This window comes from Salvelinus namaycush, chromosome 13, assembly GCF_016432855.1.
Source record: "Salvelinus namaycush isolate Seneca chromosome 13, SaNama_1.0, whole genome shotgun sequence".
NCBI classification, from domain to species: domain Eukaryota; kingdom Metazoa; phylum Chordata; class Actinopteri; order Salmoniformes; family Salmonidae; genus Salvelinus; species Salvelinus namaycush.
The window spans coordinates 21748038-21765164 of record NC_052319.1 but is presented as its reverse complement, the minus strand read 5'-3'; the positions used below and the strand labels follow the sequence as shown (position 1 = coordinate 21765164).

Sequence of the window (17127 nt, the reverse complement as noted above, 5' to 3'; positions counted from 1 at the left end):
GGGTAGAACGCCATGATTCTGTCACTATGGATTTAAAGAGGTCGTTCCAGAAGTTATTGAGAATTATGATAATCTTGCAAAAACACGATTAGGGATTGTTCTGGCCTTTGGCAAGTTATACAAACAAAATCTAAAGTGAAATTGAGCCAGAGATGTTTAGTCTTACCGTGACATTGACCTCCACCAAGGTGGCAGAACCGAAGGCCAGCGCTGCAAAGATCATACCCACAGCCATCTTCTTCAGCGGCCTGAGAGGATATAGAACAATCTGACAATCAAACAATCTGACCCCACACTTAGATACCTTACACTACACACTTATAGACTTTTAAAGATGCACTCTGGGATCTTAAGCACAACAAATTCGTAACATATAGTACGAATTAGATTTTTTTTTTTGCATGACATAACATATGAAATGGATGACGTAGTATACGATTTGATGACGTAGTACACAAAACATGGGGACCACTTTTGGCTTGTGAGCACCACTTTCAAAACTACTGGCTGAATTTATACAAACGTTCGCGAGTGCATCTTTAACAGACTGCTTGACGGTCAACTCACATTGGTCAACATTGTCCCTAACACAGTTGTTACCACGCACTACTACACAGTGCTAACCAGTAGTACACAGTTGTTACCACGCACTACTACACAGTGCTAACCAGTAGTACACAGTTGTTACCACGCACTACTACACAGTGCTAACCAGTAGTACACAGTTGTTACCACGCACTACTACACAGTGCTAACCAGTAGTACACAGTTGTTACCACGCACTACTACACAGTGCTAACCAGTAGTACACAGTTGTTACCACGCACTACTACACAGTGCTAACCAGTAGTACACAGTTGTTACCACGCACTACTACACAGTGCTAACCAGTAGTACACAGTTGTTACCACGCACTACTACACAGTGCTAACCAGTAGTACACAGTTGTTACCACGCACTACTACACAGTGCTAACCAGTAGTACACAGTTGTTACCACGCACTACTACACAGTGCTAACCAGTAGTACACAGTTGCTACTACACAGTAACAACAATTTCTGTTCTCAGAAATTATTCATTTGGTCAGTTGTTTTATATCTCTGTAGGAGAAGACGTTTGCACAACATTGTTTCCACGTATCTTTCACCCATCTCTATGACATGATAAGATCACGAGGTTTGGTAGAGCAGCTACAAATGTTTTCTTTATGGCCAACAGGCAGCTGTGTAAGCCACATGATGCCTGTTCTTGCACCATTCCTTACTCCCTTAGTTTCCTCATAAAAGATGACTGTGGAACGCTGTAGTGTCCACCGTCAGCTAAAGCTCCTGCTCGTTTAGAGACGGGCTGTATCTGAAAACGTAGCCTTGCTTCCTTCATCCTTGTTTCCCCAATTATCCTTAAAATGCATTGGAGAAGAGGATCCAAGGTCCCTCCTCCAATGAACTTTGATAGGAAAGGCAAGGAATTGAGGAAATAAGGACGGAGGAAGCAAGGATGAAACAGCTAGTGTTCAGACACACAAGGTCCACTCACGTGAGATTGATCCTACACAGGCCTATGAGTGGGTACACAACCATGTCAAAGATAGGCACAAACACGAGGATCAGCAGAGCGTTTAACATCTGAAAAAACAAGCAAGAACAAAACACAGTGCACACGCCTATAAATGACAATAAAAATTCCCCTAAAAATATCATAAAATCATAAAGGTTACTGCAGCATACTTATAAAATACACCAGTAAATATTTATGCTCAATGTTCTCAATAAAAAGATAGCATTATGGTGGTAATGTCCATTATAAAAGGGTTTGGGTTCAGGAGAAAACAAGTGTGATCTTAGTCAAGGCCATGAGAGAGATAACCTATGGTTACAGTTCTAAACTCAGCAAAAAAAGAAACGTCTTCTCACTGTCAACTGCGTTTATTTTCTATGAACATAACAAGATTCAACAACTGAGATGTAAACTGAACAAGTTTCACAGACATGTGACTAACAGAAATTGAATAATGTGTCCCTGAACAAAGGTGTGGTCAAAATCAAAAGTAACAGTCAGTATCTGGTGTGGCCACCATCTGCATTAAGTACTGCAGTGCATCTCCTCCTCATGTACTGCACCAGATTTGCCAGTTCTTGCTGTGAGATGTTACCCCTCTCTTCCACCCAGACACCTGCAAGTTCCCAGACATTTCTGTGGGGAATGGCCCTAGCCCTCACCCTCCGATCCAACAGGTCCCAGACGTGCTCAATGGGATTGAGATCCGGGCTCTTCGCTGGCCATGGAAGAACACTGACATTCCAGTCTTACAGGAAATCACACACAGAATGAGCAGTATGGCTGGTGGCATTGTCATGCTGGAGGGTCATGTCAGGATGAGCCTGCAGGAAGGGTACCACATGAGGGAGGAGGATGTCTTCTCTGTAACGAACAGCGTTGAGATTGTCTGTAATGACAACAAGCTCAGTCCGATGATGCTGTGACACACCGCCCCAGACCATGACAGACCATCCACCTCCAAATCGATCCCGCTCCAGAGTACAGGCCTCGGTGTAATGCTAATTCCTTCAACGATAAACGCGAAACCGACCATCACCCCTGGTGAGACAAAACCATGACTCGTCAGTGAAGAGCACTTTTTGCCAGTCCTGTCTGGTCCAGCGACGGTGGGTTTGTGCGCATAGGCGACATTGTTGCCGGTGATGTCTGGTGAGGACCTGCCTTACAACAGGCCTACAAGCCCCCAGTCCAGCCTCTGTCAGCCTATTGCAGATTGTCTGACCACTGATGGAAGGATGGTGCGTTTCTGGTGTAACTCGGGCAGTTGTTGTTGCCATCCTGTACCTGTCCCGCAGGTGTGATGTTCAGATGTACCGATCCTGTGCAGGTGTTGTTACACGTGGTCTGCCACTGCAAGGACGATCAGCTGTCCATCCTGTCTCCCTGTAGCGCTGTCTCAGGTGTCTCACAGTGCGGACATTGCAATTTATTACACTGGCCACATCAGCAGTCCTCATGCCTCCTTGCAGCATGCCTAAGGCACGTTCACGCAGATGAGCAGGGACCCTGGGCATCTTTCTTTTGGTGTTTTTCAGAGTCAGTAGAAAGGCCTCTTTAGTGTCCTAAGTTTTCATAATTGTGACCTTAATTGCCTACCGTCTGTAAGCTGTAAGCTGTGTCTTAATGACCGTTCCACAGGTGCATGTTAATTAATTGTTTATGGTTCATTGAACAAGCATGGGAAACAGTGTTTAAACCCTTTACAATGAAGATCTGTGAAGTTATTTGGATTTTTACGAATTATCTTTGAAAGACAGGGTCCTGAAAAAGGGACGTTTCTTTTTTTGCTGAGTTTAGTATAAAGATTAATAGCAGTAGTAATGTATTATGTACTGTTAGGAAGTGAGTAACCTAACGTAGCAGGTGTGAAAAAACTATTGAGCGGAGGCCCCATATCCATTTTTCAGGGGAAGCAGAAGTTAGGTTGAAAATACTGTATCCCTGAAAACTGGAAACATCGGCTTTCTGTCGACCCCGCAGAGAGTGGGAAGAGAGTAAGGAACTGCAGGTACCTGCATTTGATCAGGCTTCAGGACAAATGTTGATCCCTGTAATATGGAGACAGATTTTACAACAAGATCTCAATTTCAGATTACAGTCAACGATAATAAAACAATTCAGAATACTATGAAATCATAAATAGTGTACTATCATCTTTTACCACAGTTGTAAAGCACATTGCTACACAAGGAAATAAACTTACGAAGACCATTCACTACGAGACTCATAACACTGTTGTTATGTACTGTACATTGAAAGAAAGAAAAAGGGGCTTACGAAGGCCATGTTCATCCGGGTGGCCTGGAGAGTCCAACGGGATCCCTACAGCATCACAAAACAAAGATGGCTGAAAGTTATCATGTTATCACTGGCCCATTCATTGTATTCTATGGCACTGGATAGCTGGTTCACCATCACCATTCACTTCAATGGTATAATCAGACCTCATTAATCCAACATGTCCTTGGCTTCTAACATGCCTAATGGAAAGCCAAACGAAATGTTCTTGCCTATAAACAACATAAATTCCCTTCCTTTAAAACTAAGATTAACGTTTTTGTTCTACTTGTTAGTTTGAATCACTGTGTTTTATAAGAGGAATGTGCCAGGAAGTTTGGGTTCGGGAATGTTGGATAGATGTGGGTTTGGAGTTTGCAGTTTTCCCTAATCAAATGGTAGTGTGGTGCTGTTTGTTGTTGGCCAGAGGAGAGGAGCCTTAAGATCAAGCAGTGAGGCAAGTAGAACTTGGGGTCCCAGAGGGCAAAGCTGGTTGAAATTACTGTCTTAACTCAGTCCATACCCACTGTATTGGACTGTATCCCGGGTTTCGGAATCATGAAAGGTATTGCTAAGGCCGGGGCTTTTTAACATCAAGGGTGGTGATTACTGTTCTCGTGAGGCTTGTTATGGTAAGGGTAAGCGTTGGGTCCTTACCTGCTGGTCAAACAGAGCCCAGAACATGGGCAGAGGGATGTAGAGCACTAGAACCCTTAGGACCATCTTAATCTCATGGATCAGACGTCTCTGTAGAGAAACACATAGGAAACCATACATTATGGGTCACTATCAGGAGAGACTTCCTTATACATACACATATACCTTTTCCTGTAGACGTTCACCTGTAGGCCAGATCGCCAAAGAAAAAATGCAATTTTATGAAAATGTTAGGGACAATAACATTTTCTTATCTTTATATTATCTTATCATATCTTAATCTGAAATATTGTTAATGGGGGCAGTTAAAAGCTCCATGAAGTCATTCTAGTCGTCACTGGAGTTAATCAGAAAAAGTTATTTAATTCTTGATAATCATACCGGATACTTCTCCTCTGCCCAGTCCAGCCAGTGTTTCTTCTTAGGGTCATACTTAGAGCTCTTCCAGCGGTTCTTGATGGCCAACTGTAGGATGGAGGGAACAGGAGCAGTCATGGTACAATATTAAGCCCAGGGACAGAATTTCTCAGAGGTTTATCTTTCTGTAATCTCAGAACCCAGAACCAAATATTGAGTGTGCTGGCCAGCAATGTTAACAGTCTGCCACGAGAGACACCTTTCTATGGAAGTATATGACTGCTGAGAGAGTGAGAGATGGATGACTTACCCCCATGCACTTACACACATCCAACAAGATGTTCCCTTCCGGTGGACTCTTCTTATACATCCCACTTCCAGAGATGAACACAACTACAAAGACATAAACATATAAAGAGTGGAGTTTGAGTAGATGTTGAGTAGAAGTTGTGCTAAACTCAGCAAAAAAAGAAACGTCCCTTTTTCAGGACCCTGTCTTTCAAAGATAATTCGTAAAAATCCAAATAACTACACAGATCTTGAATGTAAAGGGTTTAAACACTGTTTCCCATGTTTGTTCAATGAACCATAAACAATTAATGAACATGCACCTGTGGAACGGTCGTTAAGACACTAACAGCTTACAGACGGTAGGCAATTAAGGTCACAATTATGAAAACTTAGGACACTAAAGAGGCCTTTCTATTGACTCTGAAAAACACCAAAAGAAAGATGCCCAGGGTCCCTGCTCATCTGCGTGAACGTGCCTTAGGCATGCTGCAAGGAGGCATGAGGACTGCCGATGTGGCCAGGGTAATAAATTGCAATGTCCGTACTGTGAGACACCTAAGACAGCGCTACAGGGAGACAGGAGGGACAGCTGATCGTCCTCGCAGTGGCAGACCACGTGTAACAACACCTGCACAGGATCGGTACATCAAAACATCACACCTGCGGGACAGGTACAGGATGGCAACAACAACTGCCCGAGTTACACCAGAAACGCACAATCCCTTCATCAGTGCTTTGACTGTCCGCAATAGGTTGAGAGAAGCTGGACTGAGGGCTTGTAGGCCTGTTGTAAGGCAGGTCCTCAACCAGACATCACCGACAACAACATCGCCTATGCGCACAAACCCACCATCGCTGGACCAGACAGGACTGGCAAAAAGTGCTCTTCACTGACAAGTCGCGGTTTTGTCTCACCAGGGGTGATGGTCGGATTCACGTTTATCGTCGAAGGAATGAGCGTTACACCGAGGCCTGTACTCTGGAGCGGGATTGATTTGGAGGTGGAGGGTCCGTCATGGTCTGGGGCGGTGTGTCACAGCATTATTGGACTGAGCTTGTTGTCATAGCAGGCAATCTCAACGCTGTGCGTTACAGAGAAGACATCCTCCTCCATCATGTGGTACCCTTCCTTCTGGCTCATCCTGACATGACCCTCCAGCATGACAATGCCACCAGCCATACTGCTCGTTATGTGCGTGATTTCCTGCAAGACTGGAATGTCAGTGTTCTGCCATGGCCAGCGAAGAGCCCGGATCTCAATCCCATTGAGCACGTCTGCGACCTGTTAGATCGGAGGGTGAAGGCTAGGGCCATCCCACACAGAAATGTCCGGGAACTTGCAGGTGCCTTGGTGGAAGAGTGGGGTAACATCTCACAGCAAGAACTGGCAAATCTGGTGCAGTCCATGAGGAGGAGATGCACTGCAGTACTTAATGCAGCTGGTGGCCACACCAGATACTGACTGTTACTTTTGATTTTGAGCCCACCTTTGTTCAGGGACACATTATTCCATTTCTGTTAGTCACAAGTCTGTGGAACTGGTTCAGTTTATGTCTCAGTTTGTCACGACTTCCGCCGGTGTCTCTCCTTGTTCGAACGGCGTTCGGTGGTCGACGTCACCGGCCTTCTAGCCATCACCGATACACTTTTCATTTTCCATTTGTTTTGTCTTTGTTTTTTACACACCTGGTTTCAATTCCCCCATTACATGTTCATTATATAACCCTCTGGTTTCCCCCATGTTTGTGTGCGTGTTTATTTTTTTGTAAGGCTGTATCTGACGGCTGGTATATTGTTATCGGGTTTTGTTATTACGCCTGTATATTTCGTGGTACCGGTATTTTTCCAGCACCATAGTATTGTGTTTATACTAGTGTTTTCTTGAATGAAATACCTTGTCCACGCATCTCAGCTCTCCTGCGCCTGACTCCTTTCACCAGTTACCCACAGCCTTGACGCAGTTGTTGAATCTTGTTATGTTCATACAAATATTTACACATGTTAAGTTTGCTGAAAATAAACGCAGTTGACAGTGAGAAGACGTTTCTTTTTTTGCTGAGTTTATTTTACATTGGTTATTAAAAAACTGACTGTAAATGTACTATGGCAATGCAGTTTTATGAGTGCTGGTCTCCTCCAAAGAGCACTCCCTAACTGCAAACAAATTATCATCACTGTTGTCTTTCTGTCAGACCAACGGGGAACTGAGGGGAGACGGACGTGCGGGAGTTTCCAATGAGTTCCCGAAGTGAAGTCCTTTTGACATGTAAAAATTTGAATTCTAGGAGTTCCTAGAGAAGCTTTTTCCACCCATGGTCATCCCCGAATGGTTAGAGGTAAACAAGACCCTTACTCCCTGTTATAGTAAACTTCTTGACTACACACTGAAGAGTGTTGATGATGTGTTCTATCTGGGTGGGTGACATTTGTTTAGGAACTAAAACAAATTAGCCAAAAGACCTACAGACTGTATTTACATATGTAAACAACATTTGTGTCCTGTTTGTATTGTTACTGTAACCCACCTACCTTTACAGTTTTTTACGATTGCTGACACACTACAATTTAACTTTTCCCACAATTAGCAAAACCTTACACTCAAGGAGCAAAACACAAGGCTAGATTTGCACAACTGTAAGCACATTGTCAGCTTCACACTATTTGCAAAACATTACACACAGTGATTTGCAAAACACTAAACACACTTGTATACATCAGACACAGACGTATATCATAATGTCACTTCCTTGCAATTCAAAAGCACTGACTGTCAAATTACCACACCTATGAGCCAATCTGTTAAACACAGCCATCAGGTGCACAAACACATGATTGCTAAATTGTAGACACACCAATCAGGTTTAAGCACTATAAAAATGCAGGAGGTAGGTTCACCTGCCTTCAACCAAAATGGAAGGAGTCAGAAGAAGAGTGAGGGTGAGAGGAGGAGTACACAGAGGAGGAGGTAGAGGAAGAGGCAGAGGCCGAGGCCGAGTCAGAGTCAGAGTCAGAGGTCGAGGAAGACCTGAAGCAGGAGGAGAATGTGCACAAAGAAGAAGAGGACCAAACTTATCAAATGACATTCGTGCAACACTAGTGGACCATGTTGTGAACCACGGATTGACGCTGAGGGAGGCTGGACTGAGAGTTCAGCCAAATCTTAGCAGATATACAGTGGCATCTGTCATAATGTCACTTTTCGACAAGAAAACAGGTAAAAGAAGATCTGTCTACAGTTACAGTAATCAGCCGCTTATTGTATGCACCATATCCGCACTTGTGATACCCCTTCCTGTGACATTGTACAGTAAGTTACATGTATTATTCTCTACATAGGATTGATGGTCGGGAACGACAAGGAGGAAGGGGGCCCATATTCACGCAAGAACAAGAGAGAGAGATAATAGACATGGTTTTGGCCAATAATGCTATCAGGCTCAGAGAACTACAAGCCAACATTATCAGTGACCATGCCATTTTCAATAATGTCCATCAGGTCTCTCAGTCAACACTGGCACGCATCCTGAAAAGACATCAGGTTCAAATGAAACAACTTTATCGAGTGCCTTTTGAGCGGAATTCAGAGAGGGTCAAACGGCTGCGACATGAGTATGTGGAGGTTTGTATTGTTCACTTTAGCACTGATGTTGCATACTGCACACAGGACTTCTTTACATTGACTGTATACTAGACCTATCCTGAACTACACAATCTTGTCTTTCACTGTATTTCAGGGAGTTTTGCAGATGGATGCTGAGGAAATCCTGCATGAATTCATATACTGTATACTGATGAGGTAGGGTTCAACCTCACAAAAGCAAGAAGGCGAGGCAGAAATATCATTGGCCACAGGGCTATAATCAATGTCCCAGGGCAACGTGGGGATAACATCACCCTTTGCGCTGCCATTTCACAGCATGGGGTTGTCCTCCATCATGCCAAAATGGGCCCTTACAACACACCTCACATTCTCGCATTTTTGGACCGATTGCACCACATTGTCACAGTAGGTAATGAAATGCACCAGATGCAATACACGGTCTTCTGGGACAATGTGTCATTCCACCGCTCTGCTTTGGTCCAGAACTGGTTTCAACACCATCCACAGTTGACAGTACTATACCTTCCACCATACTCTCCGTTTCTAAACCCTATCGAAGAGTTTTTCTCTGCATGGCGGTGGAAGGTTTACGATCTCCAGCCCCAGGCTCAGGTACCCCTCATTCAGGCCATGGAGGACGCCTGTGACCAAGTCGACGGCGCAGCTGTGCAAGGATGGATTCGACATTCAAGACGGTTCTTCCCGCGTTGTCTTGCTAATGACGATATTGCTTGTGATGTTGATGAAATTCTCTGGCCAGATCCAGCTAGGCGAAGAGATAATGTATAGTATGTTTACTGTAGTATTTTCTGTACAATATTGTCAGTTTTTTTCTGATTATTTTTTATGTTTGTTGTTGTTGTTATTTACTGTAATTGTAACCTGTACTGGATACAGTATTTTAAGTTTGTCTGTTGCTTGCTGAGCTAACAGTGTTATGCACACTACTGTAGTAGCATGAAAACTGGGACATGTTTTGTTGTGATTCTCCATGTTGACATGTTGACTGATTTGGGTATATGGAGAGAAATAAATTATATTTTCCTCAGTCTGCAGCGTTGGTCTTGTGTAGTGTTTGTATAGTTGCACTTTCTCTGTGTACTTCATTTACACTACTCTAATCACTGACAATTAGACTTGCTAAAAGTGTTTTAGGTTAGCAACAGCAGTGTGTAACTGGTTCAAAAAGATTGAAGTCATATGAAATGTGTGTGTTTCGTATGGTAACAAAATATTCTTTTTATGAAGTCGTGTATAGTTTTGACAAAAGTGTTCCATTTTGCAAATGATCTGAAGTGTTGTGCTACTTTGGTGTAGGGTTGTGCTAATTGTGTGTAGTGTTTTGACAAACCGGGCCCTGTTTTCAAAATTGTGCTTAAACAATTGAAAAAAACTGTAAATCAAGCATATGTTATAATGAACAAGACCAGCAAGTAGCCAATACCAGCCATCTGTGTGTGTGTGTGGTGTGTGTGTGTGTGTGTGTGTGTGTGTGTGTGTGTGTGTGTGTGTGTGTGTGTGTGTGTGTGTGTGTGTGTGTGTGTGTGTGTGTGTGTGTGTGTGTGTGTGTGTGTGTGTGTGTGTGTCTAACACAGTTCCGTGTTGTTTTGACTGGCGAGGCTCCATGTTTACCAGGCCCTACATACACATTGGTGTTCCTGCCATTAGGGTCTTTCTGCTGACTGCCTCAGAATCCCATTCTTCTTTAGGGTTCACTGCCTCTGCCAGGCTAAAGCATGCGCTATCAAAACAAACTCTGTTTTCCCGACTCGGGGCCACAGCCCCCCACTGTGACCCATAATGGTAGCTTGGCTATGTGAAAAGTAGGTAATGTATCCACGTCTGCTGCACAACCAGGTCTGTGCTGAATGCATTCAATACATACTTTACCCAGCAGGCAAGATTGTAATCTGGTAATGTCATAACATCCTTTCTACCAGGTTTACTGACTGGGTATATTCTAGTCTCAAGTAGAAATCCAGACTGGCTTCATAAGAAGAGGTGTGAAGAAGAGAGTACACTCACCTAGAGCAATTACCATCAAAATCGCTGGTACTCCGAAGGCAAGAGCATAGCAGTCACCACCAAAACACTGCACATCTCCTACAAGTGTAAGAACACACATACAGTACAGTTAAGATGTGCTGTCTATGCAGCAGCCATATGCAATTTCAGAGGCCAAAGCCCTCACTATTAAGGTTAGGATTAAGGTTAATGTTGACACAAACCTCGCAATATTGGTGTGATGAGTGTCGATAAGACACTCCCACCATTGATGGACATGTAGAAAATGGAGAAGAATTTCCTCCTTTCATTTGTCTGAGGTGAGAGGGGAGAAAACCAATGATGGTGAACACTGTTTAATATCAGAAAATCTATTTAGATTAGTTATTTTATCACTCCTGTGTTCCAATGGCACGTTGTGTTAGCTAATCCAAGTTTATCATTTTAAAAGGCTAATTGATCATTAGAAACGCTTTTGCAATTATGTTAGCAGAGCTGAAAACTGCTGTGCTTATTAAAGAAGCAATAAAACTGGCCTTCTTTAGACTAGTTGAGTATCTGGAGCATCAGCATTTGTGGGTTCGATTACAGGCTCAAAATGGCTAGAAACAAAGAACTTTCTTCTGAAACTTGTCAGTCTATTCTTGTTCTGAGAAATGAAGGCTATTCCATGCCAGAAATTGCCAAGAAACTGAAGATCTCGTACAACACTGTGTACTACTCCCTTCACAGAACAGCGCAAATTGGCTCTAACCAGAATAGAAAGAGGAGTGGGAGGCCCTGGTGCACAACTGAGCAAGAGGACAAGTACATTAGAGTGTCTAGTTTGAGAAACAGACTCCTCAAAAGTCCTCAACTGGCAGCTTCATTAAATAGTACCCGCAAAACACCAGTCTCAACGTCAACAGTGAAGAGGCGACTCCAGGATGCTGGCCTTCCAGGCATGTTTTTTTTACATTTAGCTTGACATTAAATTGCTTCACCAATCAGTGCGGATAGAACTGCTTGCTTTGGAGCGGGTAAGTGATTTAATCTGTATAGGAAAGTCATTTGCCGTAACAGCATAGTTTCAATCATATTGAAAGAAAAACACACACTGTGTTGCCAGTCACAGAGTAGGGCGTGAGATGCTACTGACATTTTGCGAGCGGCTTCTATGGTGGAACGTCTTTGATCTTCAGAATTGGTTTAACGTTGGACCAGAGCAAACATTAGCTCTGGTCCATAGGCTAACAAGCTTCAGAGGGGAAGGGCAGCCTACACATAAACACATACCCACTGGCAAAGATTTCCAGCTGGCAGCAATACAATTAAAATCCCATTTTACCTTTTGTAGTTAATAAATCCACTGTGAAACGTGATAACTATAGTATCCTTAACTAGCATTGAAAAAGCTAATCTATTCTTTTAGACAGCTCTTCCTCATTTATGGATCATGCTTGTAATGTTGTCAGTAGGCTACAAAGTAACCTATGCTTCAGAGGGGAGGGGCAGCCTACACATAAACACATACCCACTGGCAAAGATTTACAGCAGCAGGAAGATGCTGGAATAAGTTTCTGAGTGACAGGGTGAGGGTTTTGCATAGGCTTTTTGTTGTAATTTTTGTGGGACTGGAAAAAAATGCCCGGAATGTAAAATAACGTTATTTACCAGTTCCCATGCTTTTAAAATAAAGTTTCTGTTTCGGAACTGTATAGGTCACTTCCGTTTCCGGTTTGGGTTCTGTTCCTCAAATAATTTCGTTATTTTCCATTTTTTTGGTTCTGTTCCCTGAAAAGTTCCAACCCTTGTATAAATGTTGGATATAATAGTCTCTTACATGCTCTTCATCAAACTGGTCACCTCCGAACGCTGCTACACAGGGTTTGATACCTCCTGTACCAAAGGCTATGAGGATCAGACCCACCATAGACAGTACTCTAGAACACACACACACATACACATACAGAGCACAGCGTTAGATGTCAGATTGGTCAATACATTTACAGGGCAACATTTCTAGCTCTTAACCAATCAGTGATCAACTACTCACATGTGTATGGTTGAGTCCCCCACACTCGGTATGGCCCCAACAGACTTGACGATGTGACCGAGCACATAGACAACAGAGAGGTAGACAATGGTCCTGTGGATGACATGACACACAGTAGTTACTTTCACAATTAGCTTAGAATAGAAAAGAATAGAATACTTGAAACCACAATAGATCAAACAGAGTATATTTCCCTTTAAGGGATGAAAAGACCACCAAAAACCCTGAAATTTCCATCCCTACCTATAACATTTTCCGACAAGATAGAACTGCCAAAGGGGGTTGAGTTGCAATCTACTGCAGAGATAGCCTGCAGAGTTCTGTCTTACTATCCAGGTCTGTGCCCAAACAATTTGAGCTTCTACTTTGAAAAATCCACCTTTCCAGAAACAAGTCTCTCACCGTTCCCGCTTGCTATAGACCACCTTCTGGCCCCAGCTGTGCCCTGGACACCATATGTGAATTGATTGCTCCCCATCTATCTTCAGAGTTCGTGCTGTTAGGTGACCTAAACTGGGATATGTTAACACCCCAGCCATCCTACAATCTAAGCTTGATGCCCTCAATCTCACAGAAATTATCAATGAACCTACCAGGTACAACCCCAAATCTGTAAACATGGGCACCCTCATCAATATCATCCTAACCAAACTGCCCTCCAAATACACCTCTGCTGTCTTCAACCAGGATCTCAGCGATCATTGCCTGTGTCCGTAATGGGTCTGGGGTCAAACAACCACCCCTCATCACTGTCAAACGCTCCCTAAAACACTTCAGCGAGCAGGCCTTTTTAATCAACCTGGGCCAGGTATCCTGGAAGGATATTGACCTCATTCCGTCAGTAGAGGATGACTGGTTATTCTTTAAAAGTGCTTCCCTCACCATCTTAAATAAGCATGCCCCATTCAAAAAATGTAGAACCAGGAACAGATATAGCCCTTGGTTCACTCCAGACCTGACTGCCCTTGACCAGCACAAAAACATCCTGTGGCGTACTGCATTCGCATCGAATAGCCCCCGCGATATGCAACTTTTCAGGGAGTTTAGGAACCAATATACTCAGGCAGTTATGAAAGCAAAGGCTAGCTTTTTCAAACAGAAATGTGCATCCTGTAGTACAAACTCCAAAAGGTTCTGGGACACTGTAAATTCCATGGAGAATAAGAGCACCTCCTCCCAGCTGCCCACTGCACTGAGGCTAGGAAACACTGTCACCACCGATAAATACACGATAATTGAGAATTTCAATAAGCATTTTTATACGGCTGGCCATGCTTTCCACCTGGCTACCCCTACCACGGTCAATAGCCCTGCACCCCCCACAGCAACTTGCCCAATCCTCCCCCATTTCTCCTTCAACCAAATCCAGATAGCTGATGATCTGAAAGAGCTGCAAAATCTGGACCCCTACAAATCAGCCGGGCTAGACAATCTGGACCCTCTCTTTCTAAAATGATCCGCCGAAATTGTTGCAACCCCTATTACTAGCCTGTTCAACCTCTCTTTCGTGTCGTCTGAGATCCCAAAAGATTGGAAAGCTGCCGCGGTCATCCCCCTCTACAAAAGGGGGAGACACTCTAGACCCAAACTGCTACAGACCTATATCTATCCTACCCTGCCTGTCTAAGGTCTTCGAAAGCCAGTTAACAAACAGATCACCGACCATTTCAAATCCCACCGTACCTTCTCCGCTATGCAATCTGGTTTCAGAGCTGGTCATGGGTGCACCTCAGCCATGTTCAAAGTCCTAAACGATATCAAACCGCCATCAATAAGAGACAATACTGTGCAGCTATATTTGGCGACCTGGCCAAGGCTTTCGACTCTGTCAGTGACCACTTATCGGCAGACTCGATAGCCTTGGTTTCTCAAATGACTGCCTCGCCTGGTTCTCCAACTGCTTCTCAGACAGAGTTCAGTGTGTCAAATCGGAGGGCCTGTTGTCCGGACCTCTGGCAGTCTCTATGGGGGTGCCACAGGGTTCAGTTCTCGGGCCGATTATGTTCTCTGTATACATCAATGATGTCGCTCTTGTTGCTGGTGATTCTCTGATCCACGTCTACGCAGACGACACCATTCTGTACACTTCTGGCCCTTCTTTGGACACTGTGTTAACTAACCTCCAGACGAGCTTCAACGCCATACAACTCTCCTTCCGTGGCCTCTAACTGCTCTTAAATACAAGTAAAACTAAATGCATGCTCTTCAACCGATCGCTGCCCGCACCTGCCCGCCCGTCCAGCATCACTACTCTGGGCGGTTCTGACTTAGAATATGTGGACAACTACAAATACCTAGGTGTCTGGTTAGACTGTAAACTCTCCTTCCAGACTCACATTAAGCATCTCCAATCCAAAATTAAATCTATAATCGGCTTTCGCAACAAAGCATCCTTCACTCATGCTGCCAAACATACCCTCGTAAAACTGACTATCCTGCCGATCCTTGACTTCGGCGATGTAATTTACAAAATAGCCTCCAACACTCTACTCAGCAAATTGGATGCAGTCTATCACAGTGCCATCCTTTTTGTCACCAAAGCTCCATATACTACCCACCATTGCTACCTGTATGCTCTCGTTGGCTGGCTCTCGCTTCATATTCGTCGCCAAACCCACTGGTTCCAGGTCATCTATAAGTCTTTGTTAGGTAAAGCCCCACCTTATCTCAGCTCACTGGTCACCATAGCAGCACCCACCCGTAGCACGCGCTCCAGCAGGTATATTTCACTGGTCACCCCTAAAGCCAATTCCTACTTTGGCCTCCTTTCCTTCCAGTTCTCTGCTGCCAATGACTGGAACGAACTGCAAAAATCACTGAAGCTGGAGACTCATATCTCCCTCACTAACTTTAAGCACCAGCTGTCAGAGCAGCTCACAGATCATTGTACCTGTACATAGCCCATCTGTAAATAGCCCATCCAATTACCTCATCCCAATACTGTTATTTATTTATATATATTTTTTTGCTCCTTTGCAACCCAGTATCTCTACTTGCACATTCATCTTCTGCACATCTATCACTCCAGTGTTTAATTGCTAAATTGTAATCATTTCGCCACTGTGGCCTATTTATTGCCTTACCTCCCTTATCTTACATCATTTGCACACACTGTATGTAGACTTTTTCTATTGTGTTATTGACTGTATGTTTGTTTATTCCATGTGTAACTCTGTGTTGTTGTTTGTGTCGCACTGCTTTGCTTTATCTTGGCCAGGTCGAAGTTGTAAATGAGAACTTGTTCTCAACTAGCCTACCTGGTTAAATAAAGGTGAAATTAAAAAGTGGCTTCTACATCTAACTCACTTGAACTTGCCCAGCCAGGAGTCAGCGATGAGGGCCCCCAGCACAGGGGTGAAGTAGCAGAGGCTGGAGAAGGCATGGTACACTGCTGTGGACAGGTTCTGGTCCCAATGCAGGTAGTTGATGAAGTACAGTGTCAGCACCGCTACAAAGAAACACAGTAAGCACTAGGTTTTGCAATATCAGAATGTGGCTAAACTGTCTTCTTTTTTCAGTTTTGTTTGCTATAATATGTATATATTTACTTATTTTCAATTAGCGTACAATACAACTCACCAAATACAACTTTGAGACCCACTATCTCACTGACTACTACAATGTATTTTTTATATGTGAGACTACATAAACTCTTTACTACTGAAAATAAGGAAACACACTTAAAACCTTTTAAACATTAAGTCCCCTATTTAGGAGACTTTCGTTATAATGTAATTGTTTTATCAAGGCATATCAAGGTTATTGGCTTATTAATCAACTTCTGTTACAGTGGGTTTTCACCGACAACGAATTTGACTGCTTCAATTAATTTAGCCTCAAATTACTCTGGGGTATCCGGTCACATATCCACAGCCGTTGGAGACATGGGAGTACCACCGTAACGCTCATTCACTGATTGGACTGTCTGTCAATTTGTGTCGGAACGGTACATCTCAGGCACATAAGCTGCATATAGATGCAAAACTGAGTCTACTGGAGCGTTAGAAAGTAGTTCCATCGTTCTATGACAAACACACAACGATTTATTGAAATTAAAATTGAACAGTTTGAAGATGTGAAACAAAACCACTTTGTTCACCACAGAGGGACAAACTTAATAATGGATGAAAGATGAGATCGTGATGAATCAGTAGAGTTGCTAGCCAACTCTGTGGTACGTTCACAGGGAGAGAGACTACAACAAATGAGAGCAGTCCACCAGGAAATTAGTCAGATTTTCCCTGACCACTAGTTACAGTTGAAGTTGGAAGTTTACAGACACTTAGGTTGGAGTCATTAAAACTCGTTTTTCAACCACTCCACAAATTTCTTGTTAACAAACTA

General features: G+C 43.5%; 1 protein-coding gene across 1 annotated transcript in view; it reads right to left on the bottom strand.

The window, feature by feature from the left end:
* slc15a2 (solute carrier family 15 member 2) overlaps window positions 1–17127 on the bottom strand; it is a 43612-nt gene that overhangs the window by 16711 nt on the left and 9774 nt on the right. The window contains exons 4-15 of the mRNA XM_039006909.1: window positions 16090–16231; window positions 12784–12876; window positions 12571–12670; window positions 10973–11063; window positions 10770–10847; window positions 5163–5245; window positions 4877–4960; window positions 4496–4585; window positions 3839–3883; window positions 3574–3609; window positions 1538–1626; window positions 167–248 (exon numbers count right to left, since the gene is read on the bottom strand). Coding sequence (XP_038862837.1) covers window positions 167–248; window positions 1538–1626; window positions 3574–3609; window positions 3839–3883; window positions 4496–4585; window positions 4877–4960; window positions 5163–5245; window positions 10770–10847; window positions 10973–11063; window positions 12571–12670; window positions 12784–12876; window positions 16090–16231 — 1013 coding nt within the window. The remainder of the gene's footprint in view (window positions 1–166; window positions 249–1537; window positions 1627–3573; window positions 3610–3838; window positions 3884–4495; window positions 4586–4876; window positions 4961–5162; window positions 5246–10769; window positions 10848–10972; window positions 11064–12570; window positions 12671–12783; window positions 12877–16089; window positions 16232–17127) is intronic.